Consider the following 15,629-nt stretch of genomic DNA (forward strand, 5'->3'; position numbering starts at 1 on the left):
TTTTTTCTGCATTATAGTCAAGAACCCAAATCGATCCCTTAAAAAGGCTAAAACCCAAAACCCTTGTTGTCTTCCTGAAGCAGCAAGCCGCGTATAGCTGATAATAAAGCAAAAACTTCTTGAAAGAGGAGGGAAGATGGATCACATTGCAGCAGCTGAGGAGCGTATCGTAGCGGATAGGATGAAAAGGAAACTAGAGGAAGTGAATACGGCAGCTCAGAAACAACTCGCTGGAATTCAAGATCACGTCAACTTCACCCTTCAGGTTTCCTTTTCTCTCCATTGTTATCGTGTCTATCACTACATGCATGTTTGTTTCGTATTTCGACCTTTTTCTCTTTACGTAGTACTGCTACAGTGTTTTATAATGCTGTCAGTACTATCAGGTGCTTCCGGGGCCTCTCTTATAGCCTCTGTGACTTTCTAATCAAGAGAATTTTATTTTAATAGCTTTATTTGTTCTATTATGTGCTTATAATTCGTTTATTTTTACTTTTAAAATTGTTATTCCTTTGGTACTTCTGAAGCCATTACCTCCAGAACTTTTCATCTTCAATGTTGATTTTCTGTCTTTTACTGGAATTTGATGGATTATTTTGAGAAACTCGCTGACTTATTGTGTTTATTTTGTCTATGTTTCCTTTTTCCGTTGAACTTGATCAGTTGGTTTCTGATTCTTTTGCTGTATGAACGTTCTCTTGATTGGCAATTACAGCAAGCCTACTTCAAATGCGCCTATGAATGCTTTGACAGGAAAAGAGGGCAAGAAGGGATCAATAACTGTGTGGAGAATTGCAGTGTACCAGTCCTCCGCGCAAATAATATGGTTGAGGAGGAGATGGGAAGGTTTCAAGTAAGATTAGATCTTCACTTCACCATTTATTATACGGTTGTAATCCTAATTTTCTTTCATTTCAGAATAAAATGTTCACATATTAGTAATTGCCTGTTCACATATTATTGTTGATTCCATCTCACCAATTATCGTTGAAATTGTATCACATAAATGTAGTGCTTTCAATTTTGTTGATTAGTTATAGATTGTATGTTGAAAATATTGAGGTCAATATGTGGTAGAATCTAGGGAACACCAAATAGAAAACCATGTGTTAGAGAAGCAAATAGATGAGAATAAGGTAGTTGGTTTAAGTTGGTCTGGTTTTGATCAAAAGAAGCTTAATGGAGCATCAGCAAGCAGTCGTTGTTTTAGATTGAGTGGTTAATCAGAAATAGATTATGGCTGTAAAATGCCGTGGATGGAAGTGATCAAGAAAGACTTGAAGGAGGTTTCTTAGTGGAATTAAATAGAGTAGAATGGAGGAGGAGGATGCATGTAGCCTCACTCAAAATATTTTGGATGAGGCTATGATGATGATGATGGTTATGATGACAACTGATTTTCCAATTGGTACTTCTGGTGTTCTCTTTTATGAAGACCTCAGACAATATGCAATCAATTCTGGAATGTATAATTTTGGTAAAAAAGTGGAACCACTATGGCTTTTCTTTGGAGTTGAAACTTGTGGGTCAAAACTTCGAATAGGAATATGTTCTGAGGTTTGGATCTGAATAGTCTCATTGATGAATGTAGAAAGCCCTCGCTGAAAACAATCTGTGTCCATTGATTAAAAGGGGTTAGAATATGAGTTCCATCATTTGAGTCACTGTACAGCTTTATCATCAAGAAGCTTTTTCTCACAAGAAAATCTCAGTTAGAAACTGTTTATTTTCAACTTAGTACTTGGTCATTGTTGGTTTGTAGGTTTTGTCTATAATACTGTTAAAGCATGTTAAAAATGCAATTATTTAACTCAGGTAGTAGCTCCAGCATTTGATGGTCAAGTTTTTATCTCTGCTACAGTTATCTCAATTTTCTGTATTTGTTTGATTTTGGCTGGTAGACAAAAATGCAATTTAGATATTTGAATTGATTTTGTTCTCCAATATATCTGATTATTTTCGTTAAAAAAAACTATCTTATAGTTTATTGATTCTTACAGAACGATTAAAAACATTCTTCATTTCTTATTTTCTTTTCTAAATAACAATTTGATGTTCATATATTTTTTTTTTCCTTGAAAGTGTGCATAGAGAGCGCTTTTTATGGCTATTTGTAGTCCTGAGTCATCTGTGGTGTAATGGATTGCCATTGCTGGTCAATGAATGTGAACACTGTTAACCATGCTTTATATTATTTCGTTCTAAAAATGGTTTCTGTGAGTCATGTATGTTATCAACTCTCTACATAATCAAACCGCATGTAGCATGTCGGACATAACAAGCTCCAACTTAGTTGTAGTTGTTTAGATTTCTGAGCTAGTGAACTCTGTTTTACACTTCCAGATTCGCCAATCACTTGGCGGACTTCTATGCTAAAAGGGGTTCATCCCTCCAATGCCTCGATGTGGAGGATGGCCTATCATGTTAGGTTGTCTCTCTCCTCTTATTTTGAATAAATTTTCACACATTTCCATAAAAAAAACGTATGTTTTACTAGTTTCCATTATTAAAACTTTGCGCTTTCAGATTCTGTAATACTGTAGACTCTGACATCCCATTCTAAGCTTCTAATATACAGCTTGCTGTTATGTTGAAGTGGCTTATCGTTGATCATTTTGTTTTTGAGTTGATGTGGTTTTTTAATTTTTTTGCTTTTGTTTTTTTGGGGGGGAGGGGTACAGGAAAGAATGAAGAGGTCTCTTATGGTTTGCCAAGATAAGTACGAAGCTGCAAAGCTCCAGCAGTTCCAGAGAGGAGCAGTAAATGATATGGAGTCATGCGTAGATCAAGCTATTAAAGATAGTGTCCAGATGCTGCCTCATATAGTTGATCGGCTGAAGATCTCCTTCTCTATGAGCGGACAGAAAGACATGTAGAAGGCCAAAGAAGGTGCACGACGGGAACGAAGAGTTAGACATTTTAATCCTATTAAAGTCCTTCGCTATCATGGAGGAGAGTTAACCAAAATGTTCAAATTAGTCTCAAAATGATTGGCCAAAGTTAATCAGTGTTTGAGATATTTATTAGGGCTTAAGATATTTTGTACATGTAACTTCCCTGTCAGAAAGATACAATGGGACTCATCCTTCTCATTCAAGGAGAACTGTAAATAGATAATGGAAAATAAACAAAAAAATTTCACTTCCAAGGACCTCCAGCCTCTTCCTTGTTTTTCCTTTCTTCAAACTTATTAATGGCTACTTGTAGCTCATTCGAACCCCCAGCAACTGTCATCGTATAGAAAGGTGGTTAAGCCTCCAGCGACAATCAAGTTTTTTGTCATGGGTGCAAGGGCAGAAAATGCTGAGAATGATGGCATCCTGTCTCCAGCTAAATACTAAATGCTGATTTCTAAACCTGTTATAAAATGGATACATATAACCAGTCAATGAGGTTAGTCCAAGAATTGTGGGGTATCTGTACTCAAGATCACACAAAACAACAATAATGATAATGCAAAGACGGATAATTAAGTAATCAACAAGGAAATCGAAATAAAGCAAACACCATCACCACCATAAGGAACATGATTCATGTGATTGAGTAGTGCTGCTTCCATGAGAAAAGCAATGAGAAATTTCCACTATTTAGAAAACAATAAAAACACTAAAGATCTTACAGTAAACTCTGTGAGAAAGAGCAAGGAAAGATCCAAAACCGCCTTTTTTTCCCTTCTCTTCCTCCCCTCTTCTTCTTCTTTATCTTCTCCTTGAAACCCTCCTCTCAGGTTTCCCTTTTAATGGTTATTAACAGTCCCAAGCTGACTAACAAGATCTTTAAGTTTCATTGTCTACTCTACCACATCAATACCAATCATTTATTCAGCCTCTATGATAGACAATTCAGTTACCCTATAAATTTTCAACAAATAGGACCACCTGTCAAGACAAACAAATAACATATCATGAACCTTCTTTTATCCAAGCACCCTGTATAATCAAAACCACAAGCATGCAAAACACATCCATCATACAAAAACCTGCATCAGTATATCGTTTTAGATTCAATTTTATAATATTTTAATGTTTTCTATCTGGATCAACCATGTATTTATTTACCACACTCACAGCTTGCGACTATTCAGATCTAGCATAAACCATAACATACATCAAACAACCCAAATGGTTAGAATATGGTACCTTCAAGATACCATTCTTTACTATCTATTCTCGGACACTTAAAATGTTGTGCTAATCGAATATTATTGATTAGCCTTTTTCATGCTGAAGTTAGCTAAATCCTTATTGACATGTTTTTGCTAAGACAGCCAGAACATCCCATTCTTTTTGTCTCTATAGATCTCTATAGATCTCTATACCTAGGAGTTACTTTATTCCTCTTAGATCTTTCATGTCAAACTCCATGATTAACTCTTCCTCCATCTAATCTTCATTCAAATCTTCATAAGCAATAAGCATAATGGTCACATGGGAATGTTTCTAAACAAAGTTTTTTTTTTTTTAAAGTTGAAATGTTGTTATGGAAAAAGAGCAAACAAATAGATGGCTAAAGGGTTGGTCAGATGGGAATGTTTCTAATGTGAAGTCTAAAGTTGGAACTCCATGACAAGTTAGTGTGTTGGTAGCTTATTGGAAAATCCAGGCATCTTGTTTTGTTAAAAGATTTGAAATGAGATAGGTGAAACCAAACATCCTGCATGAAAGCTTCTCACTTGAAACAAGCCCGACACTTCTAATTTCATAAAATGCTTTATTAAAACATGACTTCTATCACCCATTTAAAAAAGATGGACACAATTCTTATCCTCGTGTGGATGTAAGCAACATATCTTGAATCCAAACTCTTCCTCAAATAACACAATCACTCTCTTTTCTATGCAATCTCGACCCTCAACATAGTAATCATCAAAACGCTTCTTCTCTTTAAAACCAAGTTCCTGAGGAGATAGCTAGTTCTCCAACTCGGTTTTTAAAATTGTCCCTTTTTGACCCATGACAAACTCCTGTAGAATTTAGGAAGCCGGATCACATCTGGCATCCCATGTAAGTGTGGGTCATTTGTCCCACTTAATCGACTAGTCTTTTCGTGTTGTATTGGTTAGGTACTTACATAGTATCAGAGCAGGTTTCTGCACGTCCCGCCTTCAAATCCCCGCGTATTCGCATGTTTGACGCAAGGACTTTGCATTTGCATTTGTATTTTTATTTGGAATTTGTCCTAGGTTTAACGTGGGGGTTTGGTTTGCGGGGGTGTGTTGGAATATATTGGTGATCTGTGTTAAGACTTGGCTTTATGCACCTTAATAGACTAGTCTTTTCAGGTTGTATTGGTTAGGTGCTTACATGGTATCAGAGTAGGTTTCCACACGTCCCGCCTTCGAATCCCCGCACGTTCGCATGTTTGGCATGGGGACTTTACATTTGCATTTGTATTTGTATTTGGAATTTGTCCTGGGTTTAACATGGGGGTTTGGTTTGCGGGGGAGTGTTGGAATATGTTGGTGATCTGTGTTAAGTATTTGACTTTCCGCACCTTAAACGACTAGTTTTTTTGGGTTGTATTGGTTAGGTGCTTACATGGTATCAGAGCAGGTTTCTCCCGTCACGCATTCGAATCCCCGCACGTTCGCATGTTTGGCGCGGGGACTTTGCATTTGTATTTGTATTTGGAATTTGTCTTGGGTTTAACTCGGGGGTTTGGTTTGCAGGGGAGTGTTGGAATATGTTGGTGATCTGTGTTAAGTATTTGACTTTCTGCACCTTAATTGACTAGTCAGTTGGGTGCTGATGGTTTGGTACTCTGCATTTGGCACGCCATCCCACATTCTAATCCCCATGAGTTCGTTTGCATTTGTTTTGGTGCAGGGTGGGTGTAAGTGTGGGTCTTTGGTCCCACTTAATCGACTAGGCTGTTGGGTGCAGATGACTTGGTACTTGGCATTTGACACTCCACCCTGTGTTCGAATCCCCGAGGGGACTTTGGTTTGGTCTTTGGATTTGATTTGGTCTTTGCATTTGGCGGGGTGGGTGTAAGTGTGGGTCCTTCGTCCCACTTAATCGACTAGTCTTTTCGAGAGAGGGGAAAAGCAAATCATAAAACGAAGTCTTCTGCACTCAATGGGTATAAGGTAACCATTAGAACCATATCCCAACAATGTTGGGGTTCGCATTGAGCTTTGATCAGCTACAAGGGTTTATCAAGGCCAACCTGGATTATGATTTTCTCCATAAGATCCTAGGGTTTATCAGGGCCAAACTGGATTATGATTTTCTCCATAAGATCCTATCCTTGTTTCACGTACAAATAGATTTAGAGAAAAACCCTTGGTTAGTTATTTTATTTTTTTGGTACATGCAAGAAACTTCGTCGCGAGTCACAGACAAGCATCAGTGAGAAAGATGAATGGATTCCACCGGTGAGAAATATCCGGGCATCTATTTGGAACCGGGGGTCGTTGGCGAGATAAATCCATCGGCGAGTGTTGGCAAGAAAAATCTATCAATGAGTGTCGACAAGAAAAATCCAGGCGTTGACGAGTGTCAAGAGAAAGGGATTGCCGATAGGGAAGATCGCGCTGCCAAGGAATGGATTCTATCACTTTGAGCAATAATAAAATACACAGATTTAACGTGGTTCACCCAAATCGAGCTACGTCCACAGCTACTGCAGATAATTCTTTATAGGGAATATAGTCCACAATGTTTACAATTTCCTTCTCATACAAATCCATACATTAATCTACCACTGCAGATAATAATAATTACAGTTCTGTAAAATGAACAATGTAACCTGTATGAAGATCCTGAGACTCGTCGACGCTCAAATAGCACCAGTTAGAAACAACACAAACCAAATACAATACTCGTTAGTAATAAAACGAACCAGACAACCTCTGCGGAGGCGTTCCTTCTTCCTCTCCTCTGCACTCTCCCTCTACACTGAGGATACAACACCCTTCTTCCTTCTCTATTCTCTCTCTCTCTCTCTACACTGAGGATAGAGACTCCCAACGAAAAGGAATCACGCAGCGTTGGAGGAGCACAATGACAGAAAGCACAAAAACTCTGTTTTGGCAGCAACGTCGCGACGAGGGATAGAATAATCCTCTCACTGTATCGGTCACACAAGAGCTTCTCACTCGAAGCACAAAAATTTCTCTCTCTGAAAATCAGTCGTTCAAAGAGCTTCACCGGAAATCTTACAGTTTCTGTTTCTCACTGTGAAAAATCACACTAGACGAAAAACCTCCGGAGGGAAGATATATGGTGAAAGGGGTTTAATGAGGTTGAGTGTTCCAGACGCCAACCTCATAAAGAAAACCAAAAATTCCTGTTATGACCTTTTGACTATTCAAACCTAGTATTCCCTAACAATCTCCCACTTGAAGACTCATATCAATTTGTCTTCACATATATCAATGCAGCAACTTTATCTAGGTCTCTTCATTCTTGCCGGCCAACTGAAGCTGAACATAGCTTTAGTTTATCAATAGTCACCGACTTTTTTAGCATATTCGTAGGATTTCTGTTACCTTGGATCTTCTTCTGCATTAGCACCTCATCCTCTAACAAAGATCTGATGAAATGATAACAAAGATCAATATGCTTGGTTGTAGAATGAAATGCAGAATTCTTTGCCAGATGTATCGTACTCTAACTGTCACTGTACAAAGCATTCATCATTTGTTTGAATCCTAGCTCTGTTAACAATCCTTGAATCCATATCATCTCTTTACTGACTTCTGTTATTGCTATATATTCAGCCTCAGTGGTGGATAATGCAACAATCTTCTATATCTGCGACATCCAACTAACAACTGTTGTGCCCACGGTAAACACATAACCAGTGGTACTTCTCCGGTGATCAACTTCTCTTGCAAAATATGCATCTGTGTACCCTTGTACTTGCAATTCACCTTTGTCAAAGTGCAAATACTTATCTGTGGTGCCATGCAGAAATCTCAAGATCCACTTTACTGCCTTCCAGTGGGTCTCACCTGGGTTTGACATAAATCTGCTAACAGCTCCCACTGCACGACCAATATTTGGTATCGTACAGACCATTGCATACATCAAACTGCCAATGACTGAGGCATAGGGAACCTTATCCATGAGCTCTTTCTCTTCTTCCGTGTGAAGAGACTGATCCTTGGATAGACATAAGTGTTTGTCCAAGGGTGTGCCAACTAACTTGGCATTGCTCATGTTGAATCTCTGCAAAACACGAGTGATGTACTCTGCTTGAGATAACTGCAATACTCCACTTTGCTTATCTCTTGTGATTTGCATTCCGAGAATCTTCTTAGCTGGACCCAAGTCCTTCATGTCAAATTCTTTTGACAATTACCGCTTCAAGCTTCTGATCTCATCCATAGCTACTAACATATCATTGACATAAAGTAGCAAAATGATATAACTGGATGTGTACCTTTTGAAGTAGCAACAGTGATCGGCATTGCACTTCTGGAAACCTTCCTTATGCTAGAAACTGTCAAACTTCCTGTACCATTGTCTTGGAGCCTGTTTCAAACCATACAAACTCTTTTGGAGTTTGCACACCATATTCTTTTTCTCCTTTTCTGAGAAACCTTCTGGTTGATGCATATATAACTCCTCATCCAAGTCTCTGTGAAGAAATGCAGTTTTCACATTTAACTGCTCTAGATAAAGATCTTCAATGGCAACAATGCTCAACATTGTTTTAATAGTGGTGAGCTTCACAACAGGAGAGGAGATGTCAGTGTAATCGATTCCTTCCTTCTGTTGGAATCCTTTGACAACCAATCGGGTTTTGTATCTCTTAGAGCCATCGTGCTCCTCTTTCACCTGATACACCCATTTGTTATGGAGGGCCTTCTTCCCTATGGGTAACTCAACTAGTTCCCATGTCTGGTTGGAGATTAGAGAATTCATCTCATCTTTCATAGCAAGCTCCCACTTGCTAGCATTTTCAGTCTGACATGCCTCTTCATAACAGTCAGGTTTTCCTCCATCAATCAACAATAGATAATTGATGTATCTCCTGTTAGGCACATGAGGTCGAGAAGATCTTCTCAATATCGGAGCTGGAACAAGGGACTGTGATATGTCGAACTGTTGTACACTGTTCTATTCAACAGATTCCCTTGGCTGAGGGTTTGCTACAGAATTGTCTGGAACATCATCCACATCTGCATATACTGGCCCACTCTCTACTAAGTTACTGTCTCCTGCAGTATGTCTGTCCTTGTACATCATCTTTTCATTAAAAATCACATCTCTACTGTAGATCACCTTTTTGTTTTCATCATCCCATATGCAGTATCCAAACTCATCATCACCATAACCAAGGAAGGTACATTTCTTGGATTTGGGATCAAGCTTATTCCTGCCTTGATCACTGATATGCACATACGCCATACAACCGAAAACTTTAAGGTGTGAGAGTTTTACTTCTTTTTCGCTCCATACCTCTTCTGGTATTCTATACTCCAGTGGAGTTGATGGACCTCGGTTGATCAAATAAGTTGTTGTGTTGACTACTTCTGCCCAGAATTGCTTTGGCAAGCCTGACTGTATACGCATACTTTTGGCTCTCTCAGTCAAAGTTCTGTTCATAAGCTGAGCTACACCATTGTGCTGAGGTGTACCTGGCACGGTTCTCACCATGCGGATCCCATGATCATAACAGAACTTCTTGAATCTGGTGTCTTCATATTCACCACAATTATCAGTTCTCAGCTTTTTGATCTTAAACCCTGTTTCATTCTGAAGGTATCAAATACTTCAGACTTGTGACTTAGGAAATAAACCCATACCTTCCGTGAATGATCATCGATGAATGCCACAAAGTAGTGTTTTCCACCAATGGATGAAATAATTGTTGGCCCCCAAACATCAGAATGAACGAGCTCTAGCCTTTCCCCTTCTTCGGAGCTCTGCCATGTGTCTGAAAGCTAACTCTCTTCTGCTTTCAAGGTATGCAATCCTTGCACATATCAATTTCTACTGACTGTAGCTCTGATAGTTTCCCCATGGAATGCATAATCTTCATTCTTTTCTCACTCATGTGGCCAAGTCTCTGGTGCCACAGGTTGGAACTTTGGTTGCTTGTTGTAGCAGCAATGGTACAACATGCTTGTGCTGTCATGTAAAGAGTACCACTCTTCTTTCCTCGTGCAACCACCAATGCACCCTTCACAATCTTCCAATCATCACCATGGAAGGTCGTGGTGTAGCCTTCACTGGCTATCTTCCCTATTGAGATTAAGTTCTTTCTCAGGTCGGGAATGTGCCTGACATTTTTCAGCTCCCATACATACCCATTCAACTGGATCTTCACTACACCCTTGCCTAGAATATCGCACGGTTGATTATCACCGAGATATACCTTACCAAGGTTTTTGGACACATATTTCTCGAATAGTTCTTTCAGTGATGTAGCATGGAACGATGATCCAGAGTCTAATACCTAAGACTCCTTACTCTCTAGAGAGCATATCAATGCAACATCATTCCCTGAAGAGGAAGCAACATTTGCTTCTACCTTCGCCTCCTAATCCTTCGGTGCATTATTACACTGACTTTGGTAGTGCCCATTTTTCCCGTAGTTCCAGCACTTGACACTTGAGTTTTGATATTTTTTTGGGTTTCTGGATTGAGACCTTCTATTCTAAGAAGTGCCTCGATGAGTTGACCTTCCAAGTCTATTTCCTTAGTTCTTCCTTTTGCCTCTGTAGACAATGCTGAAGAAATCGTCCCTTCACCTGACGATTTTCTTCTAATTTCTTCACTAAGAACTAGATCACGTACATCATTGAATTTTAACTTGTTGCTTCCTGATGAGCTGCTTACTGCTGTAACAGTGTCATTCCAGCTTTCTGGCAGGGAAGACAAAAGTATCAATGTTTGTACTTCATCGTCGAATTCAATTTTGACTGAACTCAATTGGGTTGTAATGATATTGAGTTTGTTTATATGTTGAGCTACTGATGCTCCTTCTGTCATCCGTAAATTGAACAATCACCTCATCGAATGCACCTTATTTGAGGCTGATGGCTTCTCGTACATATTGGCGAGAGCCTTTACGAGACCTGTTGTGGTATTCTCTTTTGCTATGTTAAATGCAACATTGCGGGATAACGACAATCGGATAAATCTAAGGGCTTTCCTATCAAGGAGATTCCACTCTTCATCCTTCATACTACCTGGCTTCACTCCATCAAGCGGTAGGTATAAATTTTTCTGATACAGATAATCCTCTATCTGTATTTTCCAGAAACCAAAATCCGCTCCCATTGAACTTTTCAATCTTTAACTTCCCTTCATCTGTAGCCATTGCTCCCACTCAAATCTGATTTTCTGTATAACCTAGCTCTGATACCAATTTGATAGGATTATACAGTCAGATTATACCTAGGGAGCAATAATAAAATACACAGATTTAACGTGGTTCACCCAAATCGGACTACGTCCACAGTTGTTGCAGATAATTCTTTATAGGGAATATAGTCCACAATGTTTACAATTTCCTTCTCATACAAATCAATACATTAATCTACCATTGCAGATAATAATAAATACAGATCTGTAAAAGGAACAATGTAACCTGTATGAAGATCCTGAGACTCGTCGACACTCAAATAACACTGGTCAGAAACAACACAAATCAAATACAGCACTGGTCAGTAATAAAACGAACCAGACACAGAGTCTGCGCAGGTGTTCCTTCTTCCTCTCCTCTGCTCTCTCCCTCTACACTGAGGATACAACGCCCTTCTTCCTTCTCTGGTCTCTCTTTTTCTACACTGAGGATAGAGACTCCCAACGGAAAGGAATCACGCAGCGTCGGAGCAGCACAGCGACTGCAAGCACAAAAAATCTGTTTTGGCAGCAACGTCGCGGCGGGGGAAAGAATAATCTTCTCACTGTATCGATCGCACAAGAGCTTCTCACTCGAAGCACAAAGATTTCTCTCTCTCTGAAAATCAGTCGTTCAAAGAGCTTCACCGAAAATCTTACTGTAAAAAATACACCAGACGGAAAACCTCGGGAGGGAAGATATAAGGTGAAAGGGGTTTAATGAGGTTGAGTGTTCCAGACCCCAACCTCATAAAAAACCAAAAATTCCCGTTATGTCCCTTTGACTATTCAAACTAAGGATTCCCTAACAGAAGATCAATTCTAGAAGATCAGTTCTAAACACTTTGGAGGATGAGAAGGCAGGGACCTTTGACTAATGGTGGGCTTGTGGGGTTCTTTTGCGAGAGTATACGCCGATTGTGACGGGAGTGTCTTTGATAGGGCTGTTGTGGTGGTTGAGATGTAGAAGAAGAATGTGAATGACGATGATGCAGTGGCTCATTGTAGGATTAGCGTCAAGTGAAAATGAATTCATTGGTCTCATCGAATGAATTTATTTTTACTCAACGAATGAAAGTGAATTACTTATGTAATTGACTTTTATTCTCCACTTACATAGTGAACTCCCGGGGGGGGGGGGGTGTGTTAGTCAACTTGAAGTCCGAGATAAAGATCAACTGCATGACACCCTTTATCAGCTGAAGTCGTTAGTAGAGCGCAGATGACATTTCATCTGGATGCTGGGGATGAAGCAGTCCTTCATCTCCACGTTTTAAAATCCTTCATCTCGTTGAAGACCATTGACGCACGCGGCTTTGTTTTTTTTTTCCCCTTTCTCTCCTCGCACCCCCCTCTCTCGCGCGTCCTCATTTCCCTTTTTTCCTCCCTCTCTCCCGCACCCCCTCTCTAGTCTCCCTGCGCCCCCGACGTCGCTACTCCCTCTCTTCTCTTGGACTCTTGTCTCCGGCCTCCATCTCTGCTCCCTCTCGTCTCCGGCGTCCGTCTCTTGGTCTTCTCTCTGACTGATTAATAGAATATTTCGAAAACTCCTCTGATTGCCATATCTATTTTTCTACTACCGTTGCATTTTCATACCGAGATACATATCCGTGAGCTTTCGAAATTTTTTATCTCCTTGGCTGGATTGATTTTATTGATGTTTATTCGGAGGAGTTTATTCTGGAAGCCGTATTGATCTGCTCTGTAAATTCGGTTGGAGCTTGATTACCTAGATTGATTTTTTCTATTCGTCGTGATCTCTAGTTTTTCAGCACCATGGGAAAACGACATTGTTGGAAAATTTGATTCTCCTAAGTTAGGAAAAATTAATGTGGCGTCGATTCAGCACCTGACGCAACCCAGCAACCCAGTACTATATCAATTTTATTACTATATTAAACTTCATATTTAAGTCTCTGGTAAATAAAATATAATTAAAGTATGCATTTGATTAATTAATTACTTTTAATTTTCTGAAAATATATTATTAATTAATACCATTAAAAAATCTATCTTATGTTGTTAATATAATACTTGTTATTTATTAATCATATTTATTTTTTATTTACTCTATTGTATTAGTGATTTAATAGTGGTAATTAAAATATAGTTAACTCAAGCACTTGGTTTAATTAAATCAATTTTATAATTAATAAAATCAATGGTTTTAAATTTCGAAGATGAAGATGAACTTGTCCACACTAACACCCTATTTCGAAGATTTCGAACATGAACTTGTCCACACTAACACCCATTTCGAAGATGAAGATCATGTAGATGTATGAGATGAAGATCAAATTCCCAGTTTGTTCCCTAATGATTTTGGAGCCACTTTCCCTAGTGAAAGTGATTTTCACTTAAATGAAAATTATGATATAAAGAAGAGAATGAGTAACATTTTATAATATACTTAAATAGAACATATGCCTAAACATATACTTAAATATGATTAACCAAAATAAATATGATTACTACACTTATAAGTGATTTAACGTGTAGTATTAGAATATATTAATATCCTAATTAATAAAAAACTATATTATATTACTTAATGATTATAGTTTATTATAAATTAAAAAAATAATTACTAGTGACTAGAATAAATTAATAAAAATTAATAAAAATTTTAAAAATAACATAAGAGAATATAATAAATAAACCTAATGGTTTAATTAATTATAGAAATTGTATAATTAAGCCAATTAATGATTACAGTTTATTATAAATTAATATACTAATTACGAGTTACTAGAATAAATTATTTAAAATAAATAAAAAAGTTAAAAATAACATAAGTGAATATAATAAATAAATAAATTATTTTTTAATAACATAAGATATAGTTTAACATTAAAACTCACTATTTTAATCCAAAATAAAAAATACATAAGAAATAAATAAATATATTAATTTATCAATAAAATAATATATTTTTTAACATATTATTAATTAATAAGATATTAACACAAAACATAGGACCATTTGTTTAATTAATTATAGCAATTGGATAATTAAACTAATTAATGATTACAATTGATTATAAATTAATATACTAATTATGTGTGACTAGAATAAATTTTAAACACGTGAAAAAAAGTATTAAATAACATAAGAAAATATAATTAACGAATAAATTATTTAATTGAATTGAATAATTAAAAAAAATTATTTTATTAATAACATTCTTTGAATTTTTTACGTAATTAATAATATATTTTTATGAAATAAAAATGAATCATTTAAATAAAATTTAATAACATATATATAAAATTAAAACTTAAAAAAAAACATGCTTCAAAATGAGCCGAGTTAATCCTCATAGTCGTCAATTTATAGCATAAAAACAAACATTTATGCGTTGGAATATAACAACGAGTTCGTGTGTTTAAAATCATCAACTTACTAGTTTAGTAATACGAATGACAACATACATGTTTAAAAGTAATAAAGTACAACCATTAATAATCACTCCACATGCTAGTCGCTATGGCATCTCAAAATAATGCACGGCGCCTCCGCATGGTTGTTGATAGGTTACCTTCATCCCCAAGATCATTGCTATCATCGCTATCTTTATCCTCATTTATACCTTCTAATCGGACCTGATCACCTCCTCCACCAAGCACATCATCCGAATCATCATCTTCCAATTCAAACATATCATTGTAATCCTCTTTACGTATATAATTGTGTAATATGCAACAAACTATTACAATTTTCATCTGGATCTTATAAGAAAACAGAGGAGCGTCTTTCAACATTTGGAATCGAGCTTTTAAAGCACCAAAAGTTCGTTCAATAGTATACTTCAAAGATGAGTGCCTTCGGTTGAATAACTCTTTATCATTTCTAGGAAGGTTGTCTCCAAATTCTTGTAGATGATAATGAGTTCCTCGATATGGAGCCAAAAATCCTGGCATATTTGCATAACCAGCATCGACTAGATAATATTTACCTACAGTACAAAATATTTTCCACCTAAGATAATTGAAGATAAAATAGAACAAAATTACTACATAAAAATATATTATTTACCTTTAGGTACAAAGATAGGGTTTCGGCGAGTCAATGCGTCATTCAGTACACGAGAATCAGCTGTTGATCCCTTCCATCCAACAAGTACATAAGTAAATTGCATGTTAAATGTACATGCTGCCATCACATTTTGTGAGAGATAACCCTTTCTGTTCCAGAACTTTTGTTGTTCTTCAAGTGGGATGTTTGCTTTGATATGAATTCCATCAATAGCCCCAATACAATCCTAATTATATCATTTCAATTAATACAAAGTAACTCTAAATATTAATCTAAAATTGTTCATTAGATGCC

The 15,629-nt window shown here is 37.2% G+C and overlaps 1 protein-coding gene across 1 annotated transcript; it reads left to right on the plus strand.

Annotated features, from left to right (window-relative positions):
* The first annotated feature begins 86 nt into the window (after positions 1 to 86).
* Positions 87 to 3,140, plus strand: LOC137958851 (uncharacterized). Its single transcript, XM_068806033.1, has 3 exons — positions 87 to 265; positions 716 to 853; positions 2,682 to 3,140. The coding sequence occupies exons 1-3, from the start codon at positions 137 to 139 to the stop codon at positions 2,874 to 2,876; spliced, it is 462 nt and encodes a 153-aa protein (XP_068662134.1). The 5' UTR covers positions 87 to 136; the 3' UTR covers positions 2,877 to 3,140.
* The last annotated feature ends 12,489 nt before the right edge of the window (positions 3,141 to 15,629 follow it).

Source organism: Aristolochia californica, unplaced genomic scaffold (assembly GCF_029961685.1).
Source record: "Aristolochia californica isolate CCGP_79_NKW_82.1479 unplaced genomic scaffold, dmAriCali1.0.hap1 SCAF_1, whole genome shotgun sequence".
NCBI classification, from domain to species: Eukaryota; Viridiplantae; Streptophyta; class Magnoliopsida; order Piperales; family Aristolochiaceae; genus Aristolochia; species Aristolochia californica.

Coding starts and splice junctions, on each gene's coding strand:
- LOC137958851 (XM_068806033.1), top strand. CDS start 137: ATGGATCACATTGCAGCAGCTGAGGAGCGTATCGTAGCGGATAGGATG. Junction 266..715: donor ACGTCAACTTCACCCTTCAG/GTTTCCTTTTCT, acceptor TGGCAATTACAG/CAAGCCTACTTCAAATGCGC. Junction 854..2,681: donor AGGAGATGGGAAGGTTTCAA/GTAAGATTAGAT, acceptor GGAGGGGTACAG/GAAAGAATGAAGAGGTCTCT.